The 22,608-nt window shown below is 51.4% G+C and overlaps 1 protein-coding gene across 7 annotated transcripts in view; it reads left to right on the top strand.

Moving 5' to 3' along the window:
- The window catches only part of LOC123768916 (Ankyrin repeat-rich membrane spanning), an 866,672-nt gene that overhangs the window by 687,078 nt on the left and 156,986 nt on the right, over positions 1-22,608 (top strand). Inside the window, exon 1 of one of the 7 annotated variants that reach the window (XM_069309133.1) lies at positions 5,583-5,955. The exons of the other annotated variants lie outside the window; for them this stretch is intronic. Coding sequence (XP_069165234.1) covers positions 5,779-5,955 — 177 coding nt within the window. The 5' untranslated portion in view covers positions 5,583-5,778. Of the gene's footprint in view, positions 1-5,582; positions 5,956-22,608 lie in introns of those variants that run through there. 7 annotated transcript variants of the gene reach the window in all.

Raw genomic sequence — 22,608 nt, 5'->3', positions numbered from 1 at the left:
TGTCAATAGGCCGTTCTCCTATAATATATATAATATCAGGTTCGAATCCTCGTCACGGCCCTTGTGGATTTGTTCATTTGATACATCACGTTAGTGTGATCTCTGTGTGTAATGATCTTCATTAATCTATTTTATTTCTTGAGGATATCTTGAGATGATTTCGGGGCTTTAGTGTCCCCGCGGCCCGGTCCTCGACCAGGCCTCCACCCCCAGGAAGCAGCCCGTGACAGCTGACTAACACCCAGGTACCTATTTTACTGCTAGGTAACAGGGGCATGGGGTTGAAAGAAACTCTGCCCATTGTTTCTCGCCGGCGCCCGGGATCGAACCCGGGACCACAGGATCACAAGTCCTGCGTGCTGTCCGCTCGGCCGACCGGCTCCCCACGGGATTCCAGGCAGGTCCTTAATACTAATATTCCCTGGAATACGACCCCGCCAAATCGTTTAACAACCAGGTACCCATTTTACTGTTGAGTTAAACAGAGGCTACAGTTAAGGACTGGCGCCCAGTCAATCCTCCCCCCGGCCAGGATACGAACCCAGACCAAAGCGGTGGGAAGGTCAGTCACCAGCTGAAACCGTCCCACGACACAAGGATAGAGGACACAGTAGGGGGAAAAAAATAGACAAATATGTGGTAAATGACCTTTACAAGACCGGTGGGTTGGGGGGGGGGTCCCCTGGGGGTTTGGGGGGGGGAGGGGGTGCCTGGGGGGTTGGGAGGGGGTGCCTGGGGGGTTGGGAGGGGGGAAGGGGGTCCCTGGGGGGGGTTGGGAGGGGGGAGGGGGGGGAGGGGGTCCCTGGGGGGGTTGGGAGGGGGTCCCTGGGAGGGGGAGTTTGTCCCTGGGGGGGTTTGGGGGGAGCGGGTCCCTGGGGGGGGGGGTAGGGGGTCCCTGGGGGGGTTGAGAGGGGGTCCCAGGGGGGGGGGGGGTTTGGTGGGGGGGGGGGCGGGGGTCCCGACGCTCTAAGACGTGTGTGTGTGTGTTTGGGGGGTGGGGGAAGGCGACCCCCTCGGCCCAGCCTCCTCTCTCTCAGGCTGCTCCTAATTTGCCACTCTGTAAACAAATCCAAACGGCATCGCCTGAGCAGTAACGTACGAACCCAATCAACCCTCCTAACCCATCTACGCCGAGGCATAGAAAACGTCGTTATGGTGATGCACCTTTTATTTATTTTTTCGAAGTCATTTTTTTTTAACGGATTGGTGGATTGTGTAAAAACCTGCGATGGATTAGATGAGAGGATTGGTTGTTACTGCCCTAGCTTGTGCTTCGGGGGGGGGGGAAAGGGGGGGGGAATCAGGGGATTGGTAAAGAGAGGGGGGAGGTGGACCTGGTGATTGGGAAGGGGGGGTGGTCCTGGTGATTGGTAAGGGAGGGGTGGTGGTCCTGGTGATTGGTAAGGGGGAGGTGGTGGTCCTGGTAATTGGTAAGGGAGGGGTGGTGGTCCTGGTGATTGGTAAGGGGGGTGGTCCTGGTGATTGGGAAGGAAGGGGGGGTGGTGGTCCTGGTGATTGGTAAGGGGGGTCGTCCTGGTGATTGGGAAGGAAGGGGGGGTGGTCCTAGTGATTGGGAAGGGGGGGGTGGTCCTGGTGATTGGGAAGGGGGGTGGTCCTGGTGATTGGGAAGGGATGGGGGATAGTCCTTGTGATTGGTAAGGGGGATGGTCCTGGTGATTGGGAAGGGGGTGGTCCTGGTGATTGGGAAGGAAGGGGGGGTGGTCCTGGTGATTGGTAAGGGGGATGGTCCTGGTGATTGGGAAGGGGGTGGTCCTGGTGATTGGGAAGGAAGGGGGGTGGTCCTGGTGATTGGGAAGGGGGGTGGTCCTGGTGATTGGGAAGGGAGGGGGGATGGTCCTTGTGATTGGTAAGGGAGAGGTGGTCCTGGTGATTGGGAAGGGGGTGGTCCTGGTGATTGGGAAGGAGGGGGTGGTCATGGTGATTGGGAAGGGAGGGTTGTCCTGGTGATTGGGAAGGGGGGGGTGGTCCTGGTGATTGGGAAGGGGGGTGGTGGTCCTGGTGATTGGGAAGGGGGGGGGGTGGTCCTGGTGATTGGGAAGGGGGGGTGGTCCTGGTGATTGGTAAGGGGGGGGATGGTCCTACTGATTGGAAAGGGGGGTCCTGGTGATTGGGAAGGGAGGGGAGGTGGTCTTGGTGATTGGGAAGGGGGGTGGTCTTGGTGATTGGAAAGGGGGTGTGGTGGTTCTGGTGATTGGTAAGGGGGGGGGAGGTGGTCCTGGTGATTGGGAAGGGGGGGAGATTGTCTTGTGATTCTTATGACTCATTACGTCTGACTTTTTCTCTTGTTAAATTAAAATAATTCTTTGAAGTGACGGGATCATAAAGTCTTACAAAAATATGTATATTAATGATAAAATTTCTTTTCTGAAACATTTTAAGTTTATTACCCTACAGTGACCGACCAGGTGATGGTGTCTGAATGTTGTTCTTAAAGAGTCAGCGACTGGGAACAAGTAGTTCCAAGTAGCACGGACTATGGTGAGCCCGTAGTGGACTTACCTGGCACAGGAGCGGGGCAAGTAGCACGGGCTATGGTGAGCCCGTAGTGGACTTACCTGACACAGGAGCGGAGCAAGTAGCACGGGCTATGGTGAGCCCGTAGTGGACTTACCTGGCACAGGAGCGGGGCAAGTAGCACGGGCTATGGTGAGCCCGTAGTGGACTTACCTGGCACAGGAGCGGAGCAAGTAGCACGGGCTATGGTGAGCCCGTAGTGGACTTACCTGGCACAGGAGCGGGGCAAGTAGCACGGGCTATGGTGAGCCCGTAGTGGACTTACCTGGCACAGGAGCGGGGCAAGTAGCACGGGCTATGGTGAGCCCGTAGTGGATTTACCTGGCACAGGAGCGGGGCAAGTAGCACGGGCTATGGTGAGCCCGTAGTGGAGTTACCTGGCACAGGAGCGGGGCAAGTAGCACGGGCTATGGTGAGCCCGTAGTGGACTTACCTGGCACAGGAGCGGGGCAAGTAGCACGGGCTATGGTGAGCCCGTAGTGGACTTACCTGGCACAGGAGCGGGGCAAGTAGCACGGGCTATGGTGAGCCCGTAGTGGACTTACCTGGCACAGGAGCGGGGCAAGTAGCACGGGCTATGGTGAGCCCGTAGTGGACTTACCCGGCACAGGAGCGGGGCAAGTAGCACGGGCTATGGTGAGCCCGTAGTGGACTTACCCGGCACAGGAGCGGGGCAAGTAGCACAGGCTATGGTGAGCCCGTAGTGGACTTACCTGGCACAGGAGCGGGGCAAGTAGCACGGGCTATGGTGAGCCCGTAGTGGACTTACCCGGCACAGGAGCGGGGCAAGTAGCACGGGCTATGGTGAGCCCGTAGTGGACTTACCCGGCACAGGAGCGGGGCAAGTAGCACGGGCTATGGTGAACCCGTAGTGGACTTACCTGGCACAGGAGCGGGGCAAGTAGCACGGGCTATGGTGAGCCCGTAGTGGACTTACCTGGCACAGGAGCGGGGCAAGTAGCACGGGCTATGGTGAGCCCGTAGTGGAGTTACCTGGCACAGGAGCGGGGCTGTGTGGTGTGTTAGCTATGAGTCAATGGTCTAACCCGTCCTCTTAAAAATAACGTCGCTTTTCGCCAGTACGCGCTATGGCCAAAAATTAACGTAATTTGAAACGAAATCGGCTCACGAAAGTCATGTAGTGTCCCGTTTTCTGTTGGAGTCGTCCGGCTTACTCGGTTAGGTTAGAAGAGGGAGCTTCCAGAAAGGTGTGTGGTAGATTAATGGTTGGCTCGGGCAGTATCGCCAGGTGGAGCTACTACCTGGCATAGAGCTGCGGTTGTGGTTCAGAGAGCTGTGGTTGTAAGCGTCCCGCACTTTGGCCTCAGTTATGCTAGCTTCCTGGTGATTAGGGGGGGGGATTGGGTTAAACTTTTACCCGGCATCCTGTTAATGATACGGACCTGCTGCCTGTACTTGTTCCTTGCTGTACTTGTTCCTTGCTGTACTTGTTCCTTGCTGTACTTGTTCCTTGCTGTACTTGTTCCTTGCTGTACTTGTTCCTTGCTGTACTTGTTCCTTGCTGTACTTGTTCCTTGCTGTACTTGTTCCTTGCTGTACTTGTTCCTTGTTGTACTTGTTCCTTGTTGTACTTGTTCCTTGCTGTACTTGTTCCTTGCTGTACTTGTTCCTTGCTGTACTTGTTCCTTGCTGTACTTGTTCCTTGCTGTACTTGTTCCTTGCTGTACTTGTTCCTTGCTGTACTTGTTTCTTGCTGTACTTGTTCCTTGCTGTACTTGTTCCTTGCTGTACTTGTTCCTTGCTGTACTTGTTCCTTGCTGTACTTGTTCCTTGCTGTACTTGTTCCTTGCTGTACTTGTTCCTTGCTGTACTTGTTCCTTGCTGTATGGCCACACCTCGTCTTGTGCCCACTCACTCCTCTTAATTGTTGTGTTGACACACACACGTGTCTGGACTGTGCGGGTTGACTGTACTGGTGGTATTCTCCCGCCGGATATATGGACCAATACCAGTTACCAGAAGGTAGAGCTAAGCAGGATAGCCAACCCTCCACATATGGAATTATAGGGACGATATTTCGGTCTATTTAAAAGTTTCGTGTGTGTGTGTGTGTGTGTGTGTGTGTGTGTGTGTGTGTGTGTGTGTGTGTGTGTTCTCACCTAATTGTGCATGCGGGGGTTGAGCTCTGGCTCTTTGGTCCCGCCTCTCAACTGTCAATCAACTGGTGTACAGGTTCCTGAGCCTACTGGGCTCTATCATATCTACACTTGAAACTGTGTATGGAGTCAGCCTCCACCACATCACTTCCTAATGCATTCCTCTGTGTGTGTGTGTGTGTGTGTGTGTGTGTGTGTGTGTGTGTGTGTGTGTGTGTGTGCGCGCGCGCTTAAGCAGGATGCCGCAGCAGCATCAGTTGAGTGAGAGAGACTCTGGAGATGCCGGTGAGACACACACAAGGGGACCTTCAACTACCACCAGACTAACAACACGCGGGGCTGATGCTGTTAACATCAGCGCCAGCCACCGAGAAAGGGGGGGGGGAGGGGGGAGGAGTGTTTGGTTAGCTTAAACCTTGTTATAATATACGTCAGTTGACGCACTTTCCTCCCTCGGGAAAGCCGTGAGCCACTCCGTCTGGCGTTAGTGTAAACAGGACGCTGGTATAGACAGGACACGAGTGTATTCTACTGCTCCTATACGTCCTATCCCTCTGGGTATTATTGTTATAGTGTTCACTTGGGAGCCGGTCGGCCGAGCGGACAGCACGCGGGACTTGTGATCCTGTGGTCCTGGGTTCGATCCCAGGCGCCGGCGAGAAACAATGGGCAGAGTTTCTTTCACCCTGTGCCCCTGTTACCTAGCAGTAAAATAGGTACCTGGGTGTTAGTCAGCTGTCACGGGCTGCTTCCTGGGGGTGGAGGCCTGGTCGAGGACCGGGCCGCGGGGACACTAAAGCCCCGAAATCATCTCAAGATAACCTCAAGATTCACGTTCCGTATTGTTCTTCATATTGTGCTTCAGCCAGGGGCCTGGGTTGTGTGGTGACAGATAAGGATGTCTCTTATTCCTTGTTCTCCGGTGTTCATTTTGATAGTGTTTACAGTGAGAGAGAACAGCTCCGATATGCCTGGGGGACGTGAGTTACCTCAGGTCAGGAAAATAGTGCTCTAAGCGCCTGGTCTCGAGCCATAATAGTGATTCTAATTGTGCGTCGATTCAAGACCCTTCGAGTCTGCTTCGAGACGCTTCGAGTCTGCTTCGACGTGGACTTGTCAGGGGAAGATGAGGGACTCAGCGGTGGTACTCAACCCCACCACACTCCACCAGCTGACTGACCCCAACATCAACGACCCCCACATCAACGACCCCTACCACCACGGCCACCACCACCACCACCACCATCACCACCTTTACAACTACCTGCATCTACTACCACTAAACCACCACAGCCGAGGCGGGGTAGGTACCAGATTATAGTGTGGAGTGAATGAGCGAGCAATTGTTGTTGTTATAGATTCAGCTACTCGGAACAAGTTCCAAGTAGCACGGGCTATGGTGAGCCCGTAACTTACCTGGCACATGAGCGGGACAAGAAGCACGGGCTATGGTGAGCCTCGTGGACGGGAGATATCTCCCGTGGAGCGAGCAATGTTGTTATAGATTCAGCTACTCGGAACAGGTTCCAAGTAGCACGGGCTATGGTGAGCCCGTAACTTACCTGGCACGGGAGTGGTGCCGTCTTTGTAGGAGCGAGCAAGTCTGAAGGAAGCTTTAATAGTTAACAATGTGAGATTACCTCTGGATCACCTGACCTTACAAGGAGGTCACGCAAACTACCACTTTCTCTCAGTAAGGCACCATTGACCATATATTCCTGAACCTAAATAGCTTGTGTATTATTAACACTTGTAGTTAGTAACGGTAATGTCTTGTGACGGACATAATAACATAGGATGAGATGATTGGACACAGGATAACAGCCTCATTAGACGTTAAGATGTAAGTCTCGTCTTAATCACTCACTCAAGACCTTGATAAAGCACTCAGGCGTGTACTCACTTAGTTGTGTTTGCGGGGGTTGAGCTCTGGCTCTTTGGTCCCGCCTCTCAACTGTCAATCAACAGGTGTACAGGTTCCTGAGCCTATTGGGCTCTATCATATCTACATTTGAAACTGTGTATGGAGTCAGCCTCCACCACATCACTTCCTAGTGTATTCCATTTATTAACTACTCTGACACTGAAAAAATTCTTTCTAACGTCTCTGTGGCTCATCTGGGTACTCAGTTTCCACCTGTGTCCCCTTGTTCGTGTCCCACCCGTGCTGAAGAGTTTGTCTTTGTCCACCCTGTCAATTCCCCTGTGTGTGTGGAAGACTTGGTGTAAATTTCTTGCATAAATTTCACAAATATACAAGAGTGGATTTTTTATTCGATCAAATACTTGTAATTCAAGTAATTACTGGTAATTCTGTTTGTGTACATACACTCCCTGGTGTATGGGCACCAGATACACTGCTACACTCCCTGGTGTATGGGCACCAGATACACTGCTACACTCCCTGGTGTATGGGCACCAGATACACTGCTACACTCCCTGGTGTATGGGCACCAGATACACTGCTACACTCCCTGGTGTATGGGCACCAGATACACTGCTACACTCCCTGGTGTATGGGCACCAGATACACTGCTACACTCCCTGGTGTATGGGCACCAGATACACTGCTACACTCCCTGGTGTATGGGCACCAGATACACTGCTACACTCCCTGGTGTATGGGCACCAGATACACTGCTACACTCCCTGGTGTATGGGCACCAGATACACTGCTACACTCCCTGGTGTATGGGCACCAGATACACTGCTACACTCCCTGGTGTATGGGCACCAGATACACTGCTACACTCCCTGGTGTATGGGCACCAGATACACTGCTACACTCCCTGGTGTATGGGCACCAGATACACTGCTACACTCCCTGGTGTATGGGCACCAGATACACTGCTACACTCCCTGGTGTATGGGCACCAGATACACTGCTACACTCCCTGGTGTATGGGCACCAGATACACTGCTACACTCCCTGGTGTATGGGCACCAGATACACTGCTACACTCCCTGGGGCCAGATTCACGAAAGCCCCTACGCAAGCACTTACGAACCTGTACACATTTTCTCAATCTTTGGCGGCTTTGTTTACAATTATTAAACAGTTAATGAGCTCCGAAGCACCAGGAGGCTGTTTATAACAATAACAACAGTTGATTGACAAGTTTTCATGCTTGTAAACTGTTTAATAAATGTAACCAAAGCCGTCAAAGATTGAGGAAAGATGTACACGTTCGTAAGTGCTTGCGTAACTGCTTCGTGAATCTGGCCCCTGGTGTATGGGCGCCATACACCAGGGGCCAGATATCGCCATCTCCGCCCTGCAATAGTCATCTGTCCAGTCGTTCAATATGGCCGTATATTGTCGAGACTTAGAACTATATCTTAAGATATTCAGACTGTTGTATGGCACTTTCTCTCTTTATTTTAATTCCTCCGCTCTTCCAAGACCACAAAGTTATCTTGTCCATTTCTACTGCGTCAGCTGTTGATTGTTAACGTTCTTGCTAAACTATTGGGTTGGACGTGAGGGTGGAAACTATACCACTCCCCAACCCATCCTCACACTAGGTTGGTTAAAGCAGCGGCCGTCCTCCCCAGACAACCCGTCCTCACACTAGGTTGGTTAAAGCAGCGGCCGTCCTCACACTAGGTTGGTTAAAGCAGCGGCCGTCCTCCCCAGACAACCCGTCCTCACACTAGGTTGGTTAAAGCAGCGGCCGTCCTCACACTAGGTTGGTTAAAGCAGCGGCCGTCCTCCCCAGACATCCCGTCCTCACACTAGGCTGGTTAAAGCAGCGGCCGTCCTCCCCAGACATCCCGTCCTCACACTAGGCTGGTTAAAGCAGCGGCCGCCCTCCCCAGACATCCCGTCCTCACACTAGGCTGGTTAAAGCAGCGGCCGCCCTCCCCAGACATCCCGTCCTCACACTAGGCTGGTTAAAGCAGCGGCCGTCCTCCCCAGACAACCCGTCCTCACACTAGGCTGGTTAATGCAGCGGCCGTGCTCCCCAAACGGATTCATCAATTTGAACATACTGTGTATTAAAAATCGGGTTTAAAGGGTTTATCGCGAAGCCCAGAAAGGAGGGAAATCGCCAAGCCTAATCGCGAAACGAGTGACGCCAATCACAGAAACTAATATACCTCGCGGCAAAGAAACACAGACAGGTAGATGATTGGTGGAGCCCTGAGGAGTCCCTCGGGGTGACAGGCTCCTGCCCCGCCACACACAGGGGGCCTCGTAGCCTGGTGGATAGCGCGCAGGATTCGTAATTCTGTGGCGTGGGTTCGATTCCCGCACGAGGCAGAAACAAATGGGCAAAGTTTCTTTCACCCTGAATGCCCCTGTTACCTAGCAGTAAATAGGTACCTGGGAGTTAGTCAGCTGTCACGGGCTGCTTCCTGGGGTGTGTGTGTGTGTGTGTGTGGTGTGGAAAAAAAAAATAGTAGTTAGTAAACAGTTGATTGACAGTTGAGAGGCGGGCCGAAAGAGCAAAGCTCAACCCCCGTAAAAACACAACTAGTAAACACACACACCACACTGGGGAACATAACCAAAAACTCGGCCCCGAACTGAAACGCAAAAGTCATCCAGTGTCCTCCAGCAGAGCAGCGACCAGCCGCCCACCACGGCTGAGGCCACACCAGGCAACCCGTCCTCTTAAAAATACCGTCACTTTTGGCTGGTATGCGCGCCGCTATGGCCAAATTTGGACGTAATTTGAAATGAAATCGACTCACAAAAGTGACGTTCTGTTCCGTTTTCTATTTGAGTCGTCCGGCTTACGCGCAGAGGTTAGGAGAGGAAACTTTAAATTCACGTTTTTCATAAAGTTTTGAAACTTTATGAGAATTTCCTGCCCACCTAACCTATCACAGGACCCTTAACTTACTGTTGTTGACAAAAAAAAAAATCCCAAATTTATTTTCATATTTTTTCATTTTCAAATTACGTCCAAATTCGGCCATACGGGCAAACGGCCAAAAGTGACGTTCTTTTTAAGAGGACAGGTTGCACCAGGAGCCCACCACGGCTGAGGGCACACCAGGAGCCCACCAAGATCCACCAACCCACCAAGACCCACCAACCCACCAAGACCCGCCAACCCCCGGCACCTGTCGGCCAAGCCGGCGCCGGACACCGTCACCCCGCCGGAAGAACCAGCCAAATCATGTAAAAAAAGTCTATCAACAATCCCGTGACGCAAGGCGATGTGCGCGCCAGTCGTCGAACAACCGGGCCGTGGAATAGAGATGCCAAACGGCAGTAGCAAAGCCAAAACGCGAAATCAGAACTTGTTCCGGCGGCTCCCAAGCAGAGGTGTTCAGACGTCCGCTCGTCGTCAAGATTGAACCAGGAGCACTTGAACTCAAGCTACAAGAATCATACAAAACCCAGGAGAGGCAAAGAGAGCAAAAGACCATCAGTGAAATAGAGAGAAATCTGAAATATTTTTTCTCCTATGCAAAATCAAGATAAAAAACCACATCTAGTATCGGGCCCCTGCGAAAGGGAGATGGAACTTTCACCGATGACAACAAAGAAATGAGCGAGTTATTGAGGAATCAGTACGACTCTGTTTTCAGCGAGCCATTAAACGCACTGAAGATTGATAACCCAAATGAATTTTTCATGGATATGATACCAACATCAAATCATATATCAGACGTCACCCTATCCCACTGGATTTTGAAGAAGTCATAAACAGTATTCCTATGCACTCTGCACCAGGCCCGGATTCTTGGAACTCCATATTCATCAAGAACTGTAAAAAACCACTATCGCAGGCCCTTCACATTCTGTGGAGACAAAGCCTAGATACTGGCGTTATCCCTGACATACTAAAAACAGCAGAGATAGCACCACTCCATAAAGGAGGAAATAAGGCAGAGGCAAAAAATTACAGACCGATAGCACTAACATCGCACATTATAAAAAATTTTGAGTGCTAAGAAGTAAGATCACAAAATACATGGAATCACAGCATCTCCATAACCCCGGACAACATGGTTTCAGAACAGGGCGCTCTTGCCTGTCGCAGTTGCTGGACCACTATGATATGGCATTAGATGCTATGGAAGACAAACAAAACGCTGATGTAATTTACACAGATTTCGCAAAAGCTTTTGATAAATGTGACCATGGTGACCATATCTGCTAGTCAGCTGTCACGGGCTGCTTCCTGGGGGTGGAGGCCTGGTCGAGGACCGGGCCGCGGGGACACTAAAGCCCCGAAATCATCTCAAGATAACCTCAAGAAGATGGTGTTATTGCATATAAAATGCGTTCAAAAGGAATTACTGGAAAAATAGGCAGATGGATCTACAATTTCCTGACTAATAGAACCCAATGTGTAATAGTCAACAAAATAAAATCCAGCCCATCAACCGTGAAGAGCTCAGTCCCCCAGGGTACTGTGCTTGCTCCAGTACAGTCCCCGAGGGTACTGCGCTTGCTCCAGTACTTTTTCTCATCCTCATATCGGACATAGACAAGAACACAACCTATAGCACTGTATCATCCTTTGCAGATGACACTAGGATCTTCATGAGAGTAGGCAACATAGAGGACACGGCAAACCTCCAATCAGATGTAGATCAGGTCTTTCTATGGGCTACAGAAAATAATATGGTGATTAGCGAAGATAAGTTCCAGCTCATGTGCTACGGAAAAAATGAAAATATAAAAACGGAAACCACGTACAAAACTCAGGCAAGTCATAACATAGAACGAAAAGGCAATGTAAAGGATCTGGGTGTACTCATGTCGGAAGACCTTACCTTTAAAGAACACAATAAAGTAGCCGTCACAACTGCAAGAAAAATGACAGGTTGGATAACAAGAACTTTTCACACTAGAGATGCTATACCGATGATGATACTCTTCAAGACGCTAGTGCTCTCTAGAGTGGAGTACTGCTGCACAATGACAGCACCTTTCAAAGCTGGAGAAATTACTGACCTGGAGAGTGTGCAGAGATCCTTTACTGCTAGAATCCACTCAGTAAAACATCTAAACTATTCGGACCGACTAAAGAGCCTAAATCTGTACTCCCTTGAGCGCAGGCGGGAGAGATACATAATAATTTACACGTGGAAAATATTAGAGGGGCTGGTCCCAAACCTGCACACAGAAATAACATCACATGAGACCAGAAGGCATGGCAGGATGTGCAGAATACCCCCGTTGAAGAGCAGAGGTGCAACAGGTACTCTGAGAGAGAACTCTATCAACATCAGAGGCCCGAGACTGTTCTACACGCTTTCACTATACATAAGGGGCATAACTGGCCGACCCCTCACAGTGTTCAAGAGAGAACTATCAACATCAGAGGCCCGAGACTGTTCAACACGCTTCCACTACACATAAGGGACATAACTGGCCGACCCCTCACAGTGTTCAAGAGAGAACTATCAACACCAGAGGCCCGAGACTGTTCAACACGCTTCCACTACACATAAGGGACATAACTGGCCGACCCCTCACAGTGTTCAAGAGAGAACTATCAACACCAGAGGCCCGAGACTGTTCAACACGCTTCCACTACACATAAGGGACATAACTGGCCGACCCCTCACAGTGTTCAAGAGAGAACTATCAACATCAGAGGCCCGAGACTGTTCAACACGCTTCCACTACACATAAGGGACATAACTGGCCGACCCCTCACAGTGTTCAAGAGAGAACTATCAACATCAGAGGCCCGAGACTGTTCAACACGCTTCCACTACACATAAGGGACATAACTGGCCGACCCCTCACAGTGTTCAAGAGAGAACTATCAACATCAGAGGCCCGAGACTGTTCAACACGCTTCCACTACACATAAGGGACATAACTGGCCGACCCCTCACAGTGTTCAAGAGAGAACTATCAACATCAGAGGCCCGAGACTGTTTCAACACGCTTCCACTACACATAAGGGGCATAACTGGCCGACCCCTCACAGTGTTCAAGAGAGAACTATCAACATCAGAGGCCCGAGACTGTTCAACACGCTTCCACTACACATAAGGGACATAACTGGCCGACCCCTCACAGTGTTCAAGAGAGAACTATCAACATCAGAGGCCCGAGACTGTTCAACACGCTTCCACTACACATAAGGGGCCTAACTGGCCGACCCCTCACAGTGTTCAAGAGAGAACTATCAACATCAGAGGCCCGAGACTGTTCAACTCGCTTCCACTACACATAAGGGACATAACTGGCCGACCCCTCACAGTGTTCAAGAGAGAACTATCAACATCAGAGGCCCGAGACTGTTCAACACGCTTCCACTACACATAAGGGACATAACTGGCCGACCCCTCACAGTGTTCAAGAGAGAACTATCAACATCAGAGGCCCGAGACTGTTCAACACGCTTCCACTACACATAAGGGGCCTAACTGGCCGACCCCTCACAGTGTTCAAGAGAGAACTATCAACATCAGAGGCCCGAGACTGTTCAACACGCTTCCACTACACATAAGGGGCATAACTGGCCGACCCCTCACAGTGTTCAAGAGAGAACTATCAACATCAGAGGCCCGAGACTGTTCAACACGCTTCCACTACACATAAGGGACATAACTGGCCGACCCCTCACAGTGTTCAAGAGAGAACTATCAACATCAGAGGCCCGAGACTGTTCAACACGCTTCCACTACACATAAGGGACATAACTGGCCGACCCCTCACAGTGTTCAAGAGAGAACTATCAACATCAGAGGCCCGAGACTGTTCAACACGCTTCCACTACACATAAGGGACATAACTGGCCGACCCCTCACAGTGTTCAAGAGAGAACTATCAACATCAGAGGCCCGAGACTGTTCAACACGCTTCCACTACACATAAGGGGCATAACTGGCTGACCCCTCACAGTGTTCAAGAGAGAACTGGATAAACACCTCCAAAGGATACCTGATCAACCAGGCTGTGACTCATACGTCAGGCTGCGAGCAGCCGCGTCCAACAGCCTGGTTGAGCAGTCCAGCAACCAGGAGGCCTGGTCAACGACCGGGCCGCGGGGTCGCTAAGCCCCGAAATCACCTCAAGGAGTTCTTAGGTTAGGTGTTTAGGTTCTGTTGGCGATTATTTGTATTTGTAGTACGTGGGTGAAGCATTTACTGCGTTGTGGTTCGAACACAAGTCGTCAGTGAAGCACTTGTTCCGGAAGTGTTCGAACGTCAGCAGTTGTGAGTCGTGTGTAAACCGTTTTTCATTCATAAACCAGCCCGTCCTCTAAACAACGGCCCCAAAGACCATTCCATCCACCCGCCAAACCCCCAGGTGTTTATGAATGACAAACGGTTTACACACGACTCACAACTGCTGACGTCCGAACACTTCCGGAACAAGTGCTTCACTGACGACTGGTGTTCGAACCACAACGCTGTAAATGCTTCACCCACGTACTACAAATAATCGCCAACAGAACCTAAACACCTAACTTATGCCTATATATACACAATATGCTAATATATTATAATATTAATTTATATTTGACAAAATTCCCGTTTTGAATGAACAGCATGTTAAAATTTATGAATGCGTCTGTGGGGTCGACCGCTGGATGGAATGGTCTTGGAGTCGAGGACGGGTTGAAACCGTTTTTCACTCTAAACACCTGCTACCTTGAGGTGCTTCCGGGGCTTAGTGTCCCCGCGGCCCGGTCGTCGACCAGGCCCTGCGGGTTTGGCGGGTGCATGGAATGAACTTTTGGGTCTTTGTTTGGAGTACGAGCTGTTTATATAGTTACTGGAAATAGGAAGTGAGCGAAACAATGTTCGATGGACGTCCGAACGTCGTGAGTGGTGTACAAACTGTTGTTCATTCGTAAATGGGACTTGTCCGCCGCCTTAACGACCATTTGGCCAGTGTCTTGAGACGGGGCGAGGGTGTGTGTGAGGACACAGGCTCATTAGTGCACCGGACTTGAGAGAGAGTGTGACGTTATACAATATGTGGAGCTCATTAGAGTTTATAACGTTGTTAAGAGTTGATTTACGGCCAGCCAGCCAGCCAGCTGCAGCCAAGGCAAGGCAGGGCAAGGCAAGGCAAGGCAAGGCAAGGCAAGGCAAGGCAAGGCAAGGCAAGGCAAGGCAAGCCAATAACGAGCTCGTACTGGAGAATTGGAACACAGTTAACCACATCCATATGAAACTTAAGCATCACCCGTGAAGGGTCCGGCCTTCCACACCAACTATTGGCTATAACGCGACTAACAAGGAGTTAGTTCAATAACGAATCACGTTAGCAAATCGTTTTTATACTCCATCATGGCAGTTCCCGTATACATAGTGCCATACATCGTGCCATACATCGTGCCCCATATTGTGCCTTATAAAGAAAGCTTCCTTCTGAATTTCTTCAGACTATTGACTTTTAGACTATTTCAGTCTAAACTATTTTCCAAAGTAAGTGTTAAAGGTGTTTTTTTGGTTGTGAATACATATTCAGTACTTCATTTTCATATATATATTTTAAAGGTGTTTGATCATGTGAGAGCCGTAGGTATGCTCAAATTCCTTAAGATTACCTGTAATCAGTTGGGAGTTGTGCTATTCGCCAAGCTAGGTTATCTTGAGATGATTTCGGGGCTTTAGTGTCCCCGCGGCCCGGTCCTCGACCAGGCCTCCACCCCCAGGAAGCAGCCTGTGGCAGCTGACTAACACCCAGGTACCTATTTTACTGCTAGGAAATAGGGGCATAGGGTGAAAGAAACTCTGCCCATTGTTTCTCGCCGGCGCCTGGAATCGAACCCAGGACCACAGGATCACAAGTCCAGTGTGCTGTCCGCTCGGCCGACCGGCTCCCCTTAGGCTATGCGAGCAGCCGCGTCCAACAGCCTGGTTGACCAGTCCACCAACCGCCGGGTATTATCCCCGCAATCTCCAACAAAGGTAGGCAAGCTACACACAGGAATCCCAATAGCGTGATGCATCAAATGAACAAATCCACCAGGGCCGTGACGAGGATTCGAACCTACGTCCGAGAGCATCCCAGACGCGCTGCCTTTCCAAACCCCAGTTATCGTGCCAAACTAGGCAAGCTTGTTTGGGGGGGATAGCTGGCTCAATCAGGCTGTTGCTTGAAGCAGTCCACAGGCCTAAATATCTATCACAACTCGGCTAGCAGTAGCTCTATCTGTAGAGCTACAGATCTAGATAGATACTTAAATACTACTGTATCCAAGTGCCTCTTGAAAACCTTTTAAAGGTGGCACGGGCATGAATAACCCCGTAAGAGGGGGGGGGGAATATTCTCTGATCTTTACCATGTTAATTACCTTTAATTTTCAGTAATTATTTCAAACTGTAATATAATTACACTTGGTGATTACTTGATTAGCTAATAGATATATGCGTACTACAAGGGGCTTAGCTTTCAGTTTATCTATTATGAGCACATCTTAGAATAGACAAAATTGTAATTTTGTCAATAAAGATGTTAATAATAATAATTACATGGTTTGAACATAATATAATAATTACAGTAGGCTGGTTGCCCTATACGGGGATTGAACGCAGACCTGTAGGAAGCGAGACCGAAGCTCTACTGTCCACCCCAAGTGATGTGTGTGTGTGTGTGGGGGGGGTTGTGTACTTAACTAGTTATACTCGCCTAGTTGTGCTTGCGGGGGTTGAGCTCTGGCTCTTTGGTCCCGCCTCCCAACTGTCAATCAACTGGTGTACAGGTTCCTGAGCCTATTGGGCTCTATCATATCTACACTTGAAACTGTGTATGGAGTCAGCCTCCACCACATCACTGCCTAATGCGGTGATGTGGTGGTATTTATAATTATTAGTATTTATTAACTCCCCTGAAAATTAATTTTTCTAATGTCTGTGGCTCATTTGGGTATTCTGTTTCCACCTGTGTCCCTTTGTTAGTGTTCCACCCGTGTGAACATGTCCACCTTGTCAATTCCTCTGAGAATTTTTTAGGTGGTTATCATGTCTCCTTACTCTTCTGTTTTCCAGGGATGTGAGGTTCAGCTCCCGTAGCCTTTCCTCGTAGCTCATACCTATCAGTTCCGGGACTAGTCTGGTGGCATACTTCTGAAACTTTTCTAACTTTGTCTTGTGTTTAACTAGGTATGGACTCCAGGTTGGAGCTGCATACTCCAGGATTGGTCTGACATTAGTAGTATACAAGGTCCGATTCCTTACACAAATTTCTGAAGGCAGTTCTTATGTTGGCCAATCTAGCATATGCCGCTGATATCCTTTTGATGTGGGCCTCTGGGGACAGGTTCGGTGTGATATCAACCCCCAGATCCTTCTCTATTTGAGAGAGAGAATTGCAGAATTTCACCTCCCAGATGGTACCTTGTGTTCAGCCTCCTGCTCCCTTCTCCAAATGTTATTACTTTACAATTACCCGAATTAAACTTTAGTAGCCATTTTCTAGACTATTCCAGCAATTTATCCAGGTCGTCCTGTAGCCTGCACGCACGCAACCCCATGCAACGCACGCACGCAACCCCATGCAACGCACGCACGCAACCCCATGCAACGCACGCACGCAACCCCATGCAACGCACGCACGCAACCCCATGCAACGCACGCACGCAACCCCATGCAACGCACGCACGCACGCAACGCACCCAACACAGTACACACACGCATACACATCCCCAGGAACTTTAGCATCCATTTATTGGCTAAGGAAGCAGCCCGTTACAGCTGTATAACTCCCAGGTACCTATTTACTGGTAGGTGAACAGGGGCATCAGGATGAAAGAGAAACTGCCCATTTGTTTCCGCCGCCGCCGCTGGGGATCGATCCCGGACCCTTAGGACTACGAATCCCGAGCGCTGTCCACTCAGCCGTCAAGCCCCTGTGCGCGTATCTTGGAACGTGGGGGGGGGGGCGTCTTGGAACGTGGGGGGGGGGCGTCTTGGAACGTGGGGGGGGGGCCTCTTGGAACGTGGGGGGGGGGCGTCTTGGAACGTGGGGGGGGGGGGCGTCTTGGAACGTGGGGGGGGGGCCTCTTGGAACGTGGGGGGGAAGGGCGTCTTGGAACGTGGGGGGAAGGGCGTCTTGGAACGTGGGGTGGGGGGGGCGTCTTGGAACGTGGGGTGGGGGGGGGCGTCTTGGGACGTGGGGTGGGGGGGTTATCTTGGCACACCTGCTTATAGATACTTAATCTCTTATTACTAATAAACACTGATTTCCAAGGTATAAATTACTAGTTTTATCAGATTATTATTTACGTGTCTTCAGGTTTTCTTAGCAAGTGTGTTATCTTATCGAGGCCCTTGACGAGTGTCTTGGGGTCGTCTCTCGGCCCCCCCCCCCAGCCCAGCCCAGGGGGTTGTCCGACCCCCCCCCCCCCCCCACCCCAGCCCAGGGGGTCGTCCGCCCCTCCCCCAGCCCAGGGGGTCGTCCGCCCCTCCCCCAGCCCAGGGGGTTGTCCGCCCCCCCCCAGCCCAGGGGGTTGTCCGCCCCCCCCCCCCGCACCCCAGCCCAGGGGGTCGTCCGTCCCCCCCCCACCCCAGCCCAGGGGGTCGTCCGCCCCCCCCCCAGCCCAGGGGGTCGTCCGCCCCCCACCCAAGCCCAGGGGGGGTAGCCTTTGTTTTTTTTTCATTTAATTAAGATTTGATTCAGGCTGTTTTTTTTTTTTATCTCTGGGTGTGTTTGTGTGTTTTTTTTGTTTGCGTTGAGGTCTGGTGTTTGTAGTCGTTCTTGTTTCTCTCCGGGGAGCCGGTTTGCTGAGTGGACAGCACGCTGGACTTGTGATTCTGTGGTCCTGGGTTCGATCCCAGGCGCCGGCGAGAAACAATGGGCAGAGTTTTTCACCCTATGCTCCTGTTACCTAGCAGTAAAGTAGGTACCTGGGTGTTAGTCAGCTGTCACGGGCTGCTTCCTGGGGGTGGAGGCCTGGTCGAGGACCGGGCCGCGGGGACACTAAAAAGCCCCGAAATCATCTCAAGATAACCTGGTAATGGCTCAAAAGGGCCACCACTTACGGGCTATTCATGCCCGTGCCACCTTTTGGGGGGGGCTCAATCTTCATCAATCATCAATCAGAAGATGAAGAGACGGAAGTTTCGAGCCGTTATCAAGTCGATTGTGGTAATGGGCCATTAGCCATTCTGGTGTGTGGTGTGGTTATATCTTCAGCCGTGTTATTGTAACTCATCGTCTGCTAACGCTAGATATAGATATAGGATAGTGCGTGCGTGCGTGCGGGTAGTGCACGAGGCTTCTGGTATATGCCTCGTGTCTTAACTTGCGCGTCGCTGTCAGAACAAGTTCTCTGATCAGCTCATCTTTAATGGCTTTTTAAGCAAGTTCTGCTCGTCAAGAATTTAGAAATGTGTGTGTGTGTGTGTGTGTGTGTGTGTGTGTGTGTGTGTGTGTGTGTGTGTGTGTGTGTGTGTGTGTGTGTGTGTGTGTGTGTGTGTGTACTCCCCTAGTTGTGCTTAGTTGCCCGCGTGCACTCAAGAATGTGGGTGTACACGCACGTTTGTGCATATGCACACGCACGCAATCACGCACTACACACTGGCCCAGTCTCCCGGAGAGGACCAGATGGTCCATGGTCAACACATTATCAACGGGGTCAGTCGTATCTCTCCATCCCCAGGGGCCGGGAGCTTGAGCTCAGCCCCAGGGGCCGGGAGCTTGAGCTCAGCCCCAGGGGCCGGGAGCTTGAGCTCAGCCCCAGGGGCCGGGAGCTTGAGCTCAGCCCCAGGGGCCGGGAGCTTGAGCTCAGCCCCAGGGGCCGGGAGCTTGAGCTCAGCCCCAGGGGCCGGGAGCTTGAGCCCATCCCCAGGGGCCGGGAGCTTGAGCTCAGCCCCAGGGGCCGGGAGCTTGAGCCCATCCCCAGGGCCCGGGAGCTTGAGCCCATCCCCAGGAGCTTGAGCCCATCCCCAGGGGCCGGGAGCTTGAGCTCAGCCCCAGGGGCCGGGAGCTTGAGCTCAGCCCCAGGGGCCGGGAGCTTGAGCTCAGCCCCAGGGGCCGGGAGCTTGAGCTCAGCCCCAGGGGCCGGGAGCTTGAGCCCATCCCCAGGGCCCAGGTGCTTGAGCTCAGCCCCAGGGGCCGGGAGCTTGAGCTCAGCCCCAGAGGCCGGGAGCTTGAGCCCATCCCCAGGGGCCGGGAGCTTGAGCCCATCCCCAGGGCCCGGGAGCTTGAGCCCATCCCCAGGAGCTTGAGCCCATCCCCAGGGCCCGGGAGCTTGAGCCCATCCCCAGGGCCCAGGAGCTTGAGCTCAGCCCCAGGGGCCGGGAGCTTGAGCTCAGCCCCAGGGGCCGGGAGCTTGAGCCCATCCCCAGGGCCCGGGAGCTTGAGCCCATCCCCAGGGCCCGGGAGCTTGAGCCCATCCCCAGGGCCCGGGAGCTTGAGCCCATCCCCAGGGCCCGGGAGCTTGAGCCCATCCCCAGGGCCCGGGAGCTTGAGCCCATCCCCAGGGCCCGGGAGCTTGAGCCCATCCCCAGGGCCCGGGAGCTTGAGCCCATCCCCAGGGCCCAGGAGCTCATTTTGAACCTAATAAATTTTGTCAATGTACTTAAAACTAAAAAAAATTAATCTATAAAAAAAATTTAGATGGGAGACTAATTAAAAAAACAAATCACACATCACCTAAGCCTAACCTAAGCCTACCTTGACCTAATCTATTTTTTTTTTTTTTAGTTGCTTGGTCTGTTATGCAAGACTAGGTTTGGCATTTATTTTTTTTTCAATGTTTCCATACACCCGTATATTTGGTTGTTATATTGCTGATTTCCAGAGCAGAATTGTCAACGACGCAGGCTAGGCTCGTTAAAGCATCGGCTGTTCACCATGACGCATTTGTTAATTTTAACGTTGTTAATCAAAGTGAACCAGCCCGTCCTCCAAACAAAGTACCATTCCATCCACCCGCCAAACCCCTCAGGTGTATATGAATGAAAAACGGTTTACACACGACTGACAACTGCTGACGTTCGAACACTTCCGGAACAAGTGCTTCACTGACGACTTGTGTTCGAACCACAACGCTGTAAATGCTTCTCCCACGTACTACAAATACAAATAATCGCCAACAGAACCTAAACACCTAACCTATGCCTATATATGCACAATATGCTAATATATTGTAATATTTATATTTGAGAATTCCCGTTTTGAATGAACAGCATGTTAAAATTTATGAATGCGTCTGTGGGGTCGACCGCTGGATGGAATGGTCTTGAGTCGAGGACGGGTTGAAATAAATTTATTCTCGTATATAAATTAATATTATGTATTAAAGTTTGTGTGTGTATAGTCTGGTTTGGTGTATAGGCTCTGCGGGCATTATCGGCTTTATTTGTATTTGGAGTATGGGGGGTGAAGCATTTAAAGAGACGACCCCCCCCCTCCAAGCCGGACGACCCCCCCAGCCGGACGACCCCCCCCCAAGCCGGACGACCCCCCAAGCCGGACGACCCCCCCCCCCCCTCCAAGCCGGACGACCCCCCTCCCCCCCTCAAGCCGGACGACCCCCCCCTCCAAGCCGGACGACCCCCCCCCCCTCCAAGCCGGACGACCCCCCCTCCAAGCAGGACGACCCCCCCTCCAAGCCGGACGACCCCCCCCCCCAGCCGGACGACCCCCCCCAGCCGGACGACCCCCCCAAGCCGGACGACCCCCCCCAGCCGGACGACCCCCCCCAAGCCGGACGACCCCCAAGCCAGGCTTGGAGTCGCTTACTTGTGTTTGAGCCTCTCACACACACGACTGATATTAGCATGGAAAACCTTTAATATTTTCCCTTAGATCGTATTCGTTCTGGATAAGCCCGTTTCTCTACCGGTCTTGAGAGAGAGAGATCGTAAGCCAGCAATTTAGAAAGCTGTCCCAGGTCAGAGGTCACCTGTGCTTGTGTGGAGAGACCAGCCTTTTTGCCTTATTCTCCAGCATAAAAGGCTTTTCCAGCATAGCCTTTTATGCTGGGAAAAAATCCAGCATAATAGAATGCTGGAATTTTTTTGTCGATCTTAAACTATCTTGAGGTTATCTTGAGATGATTTCGGGGCTTTAGTGTCCCCACGGCCCGGTCCTCGACCAGGCCTCCACCCCCAGGAAGCAGCCCGTGACAGCTGACTAACACCCAGGTACCTATTTTACTGCTAGGTAACAGGGGCATAGGGTGAAAGAAACTCTGCCCATTGTTTCTTGCCGGCGCCTGGGATCGAACCCGGGGCCACAGGATCACAAGCCCAGTGTGCTGTCCGCTTGGCCGACCGGCTCCCTCACTAGGTGAACAGGTGTATCAGGAGAAATGGAAACTGGTTTCTGTCCCGGTATTCAACCACAGACCCTCGGTTGTAAGCCGAGAACGTAGGCTACTGTGCTACAGGAGCCATGTCATACCTTTTTTTCCACTACGACGGAATGGTCCCGTCTTTCAACCTTTAATCGACTGTACAAACTTTGTACATTGTACAAAGACTGTACAATGTACTTTTTTTTTTTTTTTTTTTGAGATATATACAAGAGTTGTTACATTCTTGTAGAGCCTCTAGTACGCGTAGCGTTTCGGGCAAGTCCTTAATCCTATGGTCCCTGGAATACGATCCCCTGCCGCGAAGAATCGTTTTTTCATCCAAGTACACATTTTACTGTTGCGTTAAACAGAGGCTACAGTTAAGGAATTGCGCCCAGTAAATCCTCCCCGGCCAGGATACGAACCCATGACATAGCGCTCGCGGAACGCCAGGCGAGTGTCTTACCACTACACCACGGAGACTGCCTACTTTGTCAATGTTCGTATTGTGCTACTTATTGGCTCTATTCTAGAGCCAGCTCCCAAGCCACACTAGGCTCTGAATATAGAGCCTAGTGTGACTCTGGGGCCAGATTCACGAAGCAGTTACGCAAGCACTTACGAACCTGCTCATCTTTTCTCAATCTTTGGCGGCTTTGTTTACAATTATGAAACAGTTAATGAGCTCCGAAGCACCAGGAGGCTGTTTATAACAATAACAACAGTTGATTAGCAAGTTTTCATGCTTGTAAACTGTTTAATAAATGTAAACA

The sequence above is a fragment of the Procambarus clarkii genome, chromosome 64 (assembly GCF_040958095.1).
Source record: "Procambarus clarkii isolate CNS0578487 chromosome 64, FALCON_Pclarkii_2.0, whole genome shotgun sequence".
NCBI lineage: Eukaryota > Metazoa > Arthropoda > Malacostraca > Decapoda > Cambaridae > Procambarus > Procambarus clarkii.
The sequence above is the reverse complement of the archived record's forward strand: the minus strand, read 5'-3'. Positions and strand labels throughout refer to the sequence as shown.